Source organism: Macadamia integrifolia, chromosome 9, assembly GCF_013358625.1.
Source record: "Macadamia integrifolia cultivar HAES 741 chromosome 9, SCU_Mint_v3, whole genome shotgun sequence".
NCBI classification, from domain to species: Eukaryota; Viridiplantae; Streptophyta; class Magnoliopsida; order Proteales; family Proteaceae; genus Macadamia; species Macadamia integrifolia.
In genome coordinates this window covers 40,440,047-40,445,456 of record NC_056565.1, presented here as the reverse complement: position 1 = coordinate 40,445,456, position 5,410 = coordinate 40,440,047, and the positions used below count along the sequence as shown (strand labels likewise).

The following is a 5,410-nucleotide window of genomic DNA, read 5'->3' as shown; positions in this document are numbered from 1 at the left end:
ACATGAAACATAGCAAGAATGACAATGGAAAAAGAGAGTAGAGCTCATTCATACATGGGACATTGTGAGACCAAGTTCTACCAGGTTTGCAACTTATGGAAGCAAAGTATCCTACTATAATCCATTGACATATTACAGCAAAGATTGGTAGTTCAGTTGTTAAGTTGACCTGTTCAAGAGTGGTTGGTATTGAAAATATCAGAAGGGTCTTGGTGGATTCGAACCACCATCCGTTCGGAACAAATTTGAATCATACTTATGTTCCAAATGCTTCACCAATTGAAGCTAAAGACCCAAAATAATAGAGTTTGCACATTATCATCTTCAAATGCTAATCAACTTTCATTCTATATATTTTCTAAAACAAAAGCATGGATGTATTTACCTCAATAAATCTACCTTCCAAAAAAGCATAAGGGAATTGAGTGAAATGTACAATGACTCATTACCTTTTCTCCACTACGAAACCTTTTTTAATTTGATTGATTTTCATATTTCCTCAACCCTTATCGTGCATAGCATTACAATCATCAAATATAAATAAATTAAGAACCAACAAAGAAAACAATTCAATTAGTGACTTATTTGGCTAATTTTGTGGAGTGGACCTATAAGAGCCTTTGAAATTTGAAGAGAGACTCTAAAAATTGCATGAATAATTCAAGTGGTTCAACTCAAACCAATCAAGTATTAATTTGAAGTATCGATTGCAACCGCTGCATTGATGTAATGAACATCAAGTGATTATAAATTCTTTAAAATATGTATTCAAATGCTCTCAATCATCTCATACTCATCGGACGTTACAGAGGATGTGACCTCATCCACGGATGAAGTTTAGCTTATCTCTTCCGGTAACCAATTAAACTTTGGCTTGTCCTTTATAAACTACGAGGCCGGAATCTAACTCTCAGAAATTTAAAAATTAAAACCACGTGTCTCTCTCTTCACAACTGCTTGCGACACCTCTCTCTTTTTTCCTCCATTTTGCCTCCACGTAAGGCACCGTCGACAGAGCCAAAACACCAGAGATCCAATCGACTCTTTACAGTCTTACATTCCTTCAGAAATGGAAACCCACCGGCAAAAGCCACCATTCAGGCGCACATTAGTCGCCACCACCACCATCCTCTTCCTTTATCTTCTCCTCCTCCTCCACCAGAAGAAGACCTTTTCATACTAAAATCAGCTTCTTTGTTCATAAAACTCATGGTTTTCCAAGTAGATTTCATCTCCAAGCAGATATCATCTTTCCTTTCTTTCCTTTCAATAACCTCATCAGAATCACTACACAGAGCAGACGAGGCAAGAGGCACCGCCGAGGAAGCCGTCTATGCAGCCACCCGAGTCCCCTCCCGTGTCGCCTCCGGTGGCGTCCTCGTATTACGGAAACTCGGATTTGGGTTTCTGGGTGCTGCTTATGTGTGTCTTGTACTGCTTATTGTGTTGGTTGTTGCCATTGTTATGGGTGTTGGGTTGGTTCAGTGGTGGGTTGAAGAGCCACTGTTTGTAAGAGAGCCTCTGCATTTTGATTACACAGATCCTCACCCAATTGCTGTGTACTCTTTGGGTGGTGGTGATATGCAGGGGAAGAGGAAGAGGGCTATTCCGTCAGGTCACACTTTCTATGTTTCTCTCGTGCTCCTCGTGCCTGAATCCTATTATAACCGCCGAATTGGAGTCTTCCAGGTAAAGAACCGATCTGGGTTTTTTTTTCCCTCAGATTTCCTCATTTCCATTTGCTTTGTTCTTTAATTTTATTCAGATTTCCTCATTTCCATTTGTTTTGTTCTTTAATTTTGAATGGACAAAGTAGTGGATGTTGTAACCCATTATATTAAGTGTGAGTGGGAGTGCAACTTCGATATAGGGGTATATAGGGGTGTCAAGTGTTCGGGCCGGGCCGGGCCGGCCGGTCTGGTCTCGGTCGTGTCTGGTTGGGCTGGGCCAATTTCTAGGCCTGCATCGTAAACATGCCCATTTAGCTAAATAGGCTTAGCTAGTGCGAGCATGGTACGGTTGATAATCGGGTTAGTCGGTCTTGAGTTTTAATCGGACTATCGTAAACAGACCTTAACTCGGCTATAGACTTATTTAACATTAAACGGGTCCTCTTTAAAATTGATCCCTTATATGTGTTTGAAGAGGAATACCAATAAAATGAGGCAAAGATGGCATAACAAAGAAAGATCAAATAGTTAAAATGGATGAAACCAAAGATGGGCAAAGCGGCTAAGTTACTAAGGTACTCGGTCTTTTAACCCATGGAACTTAAATCGATTAAATTATGCCTGCGCAACCCAAGTTAGCAAGTTCAAATCAATTAAGCTATGCATAAAAAAGATGAATGTTCATATAACAATCATCCCCATTTCAATTGTATATATTACATAGCCTTAGCATTAAATACAAATAGTATTAAAAATAAATAAAAAATACAAGTAGTATTAAAGGGGTCAAGCTAGGTTGGGCTTAAAGGAGTCGGCTCAAGTCGGGTTTGTAAATATGTTGGGCCGGTTGGGAGCCTGTCGGGCTAGGTGACTGTACCATGTACTACCTATTTAAATATGTGTCCGGCTCACGCCCGACACATTTATTAATCGGGCCGGTCTAGGTCGGCCATAAATGTGTCGGGCTTGATTGGGCCTACCGAGGCAGGCCTGGAATTGACACCCCCCTACTTTGATACTCCATATTAGGAGTGACCCCCATTTTGTTGATGGAAAAAAAGGGGTTAGAGTAGTTATAAATTTATCAGAAAAATAACCCTACTTAGTACTTAGTAGTGTGGTGGCCATGCCTAAGCTCAGCCTCGTGAATGCTAAATCCCATCTTTGTTGATGCTTCCGCATACATTGTGATTGATGGCCATGCTGCCGAGTAGAGAACCCTCTCCCTAAAGTTATATGTGGTTCTAGTTCTGGTTTTGTAGAGAGTATATGCAATAATCCATCCATGTTGCTAGCTTGAGACAACATTGTAGAAACAAAAACAGTATAGAGAGTTGGCAGTATGTTGGAGTTTGAGTCATAATGCGAAAATGCATTGGACAATAAGCTACGCAAGATGACTATTGATCCTCATCCCCCCTATTGTGAGCGGAGAAAGGTAGACATATGGAGATGCTAGTGTATGCTATGCAACCAGATTGGGAACTCAATCCCTATTTTATATATACGAAAAAGAAGCCTAAAAGATAATGTGGGCCCCCACACCTAGACACAATGAGTGGTGAAATAGCCACCCCACTCCTTATGGAAGGTGGAAATTTCATCTCTATTAATGCTTCTATTAGTTCTCCCATTGGCCCACACACTAGTGTAGGAGTCACACTGCCTTTTAGGGAAGCCTCCCCCTTTATTTATTTAATAAAACCAGCCATTATATTTTTTTAAACCGTTTTAATATGGACCTATTTTTTCCTCTTTTGGTTGGGTCATATGGTATTGTATAAAAGTAAATTTTGGGTTTTATTAAAGTTTATAGGCTTACTGTTTTGGGCCCTTTTTTTATTTTAATAGAGGCCCAACACATTGGGCACACTAACCCGAATAGACCCGACTGGGTAACCCAAAGGCTTTACCCAACACCCACATAGGTGACTCACCAACCCGACTCGATGGTCCAACCCAGCAGTCTGACTCCCTATTGAGCGAGCTAACTCGGTCAAATTATTTTTGTAAATTGATTATGTTTGGTATGATTTATTTTTGTTGCAAGGATCTGTTTGTCTTATGATTAAGGGTCTATTTGACTCATGTTTAAGGGTATCATTGGTTTATGATTATAAGGGTCAGTTTGTCTCATGTTTAAGGGTTTGTTTGGATCTGATTATAGGCATGTTTGTCCACTGGGTTAGAACCAATTAAGGGGTTTTTTGGTTACTAGTTTAAGAACCAATTAAGGACTTGTTTTGTTACTGAATTTGAATTAGATTACGGGCCTTTTGGGAACTAACTATGAAACACACTTGATACAAGAGAACTCTATTTTGCGCTCCCATTAAGGTTCAGGATTTTTTTTTTAACTCCAATTATGGTTCGGGAGGACGGTTTCGTGAACTCCCATGATTGTTTGGGAGGATGTTTTCATATGTTTTAATACTCTCTTTAAATGTCACAAGTGCTTCACAGATTGTGACGACAGAAAAAATGTCACAAGGCACTGTATGTCACCACGCTATGATCTCTTACATCATGATTAGAAATGTCACAAAGTCTTGTAAGTTAAACTTTTGGGTAACCAAGACACCATTTTGTGACTTTTGAGGACACTATTGAGTTTTCATGTCTTATATTTATGAGATTTCCATTAAGAGGCTTAGGAATAGCCACAACGTTCTAAAAGCCCATAAAGTTAAAGAATAGGTGTAGATGATCGGTGGCATCATTAAAAACTATTTTTTTAATTCTAAGTTTTGGGCATTTCGGCTAAGCCCATTTGAGACTGTAATTGAGCCAGTTGAATCCATGTCACAAAATATACTTAGTGACACTTAAAGTATATTATTGGGTTTTATTTTGGTTATTTTGACTAGCCCGTTTGACTCAGTCCTTGAATCAGTTTGAACATATTCGTCACATAAGGTAAATTTGGTAACACTTGAGTATTAATTGGGTTCCTTATGCAATTTATTTATAAGATTATCACTAGTGGTACTTTTTTTTTTGGGTGAATGAAAATTATATTAAATCAGGAAAGAAAAACAAATACAATATACAAAGCCAAATTGGCTAGACTAGAGAGAAATCCCTACCAAATCCTAAAGAGATGGACCTCAACCCCTAAGAGGGGACAAACCCAAAAGGGGGGTGGAGGAAGAAACAAGCAAAAGAAGGGAGGGAAACAATAAAAGGGGGGGGGGGAGAAACAATAAAAAAAAGAGAATGATACAAAAAAGTAGGGGGAGAATAGAAGAGCGGAAGGACCAAAGAAGATGCCCAATCTAAGGGGGAGGAGAGAAGAGAGGAAGGTTCCAAGAAGATGCTAGGAACTGATTCCTATTTGCATCCGTGCAAACAACGAAATTATGAAGAATTTTATTCCTCACATCAAAGTAATAGCATCACTAGTGGGACTTCGATTTGTCACACTATAAAAGTCCATAAAGATCAAAGAATAGACAATCATTTTTTGTAAATAAATAGAAGGAATTGAGTTCCCTGTCCGGTTCCGTAGCTTATGTTATGCCTCCTTGTGTTTCTCTCCTCCCACAATAGGGTTAAATATGTAATTTCATAAGAGAGAGGAGACAGATAGATGCAGGCAATTATTGGCATGTGCTACGAAGCCCTACAGCGTTCTTTATCCCTAAACAGAGTCAACATAAATTTTGCAACTCATGTATGGGAATAATATGATGCCCACCAGGAAGTACCTTCTTTCATATATAAGTTTTTTTTTTTTTTTT

General features: G+C 39.0%; 1 protein-coding gene across 1 annotated transcript in view; it reads left to right on the top strand.

Moving 5' to 3' along the window:
* Positions 1-1,018: 1,018 nt before the first annotated feature.
* The window catches only part of LOC122090139 (seipin-1), a 7,495-nt gene continuing 3,103 nt past the window's right edge, over positions 1,019-5,410 (top strand). The window contains exon 1 of the mRNA XM_042659987.1: positions 1,019-1,689. Coding sequence (XP_042515921.1) covers positions 1,210-1,689 — 480 coding nt within the window. The 5' untranslated portion in view covers positions 1,019-1,209. The remainder of the gene's footprint in view (positions 1,690-5,410) is intronic.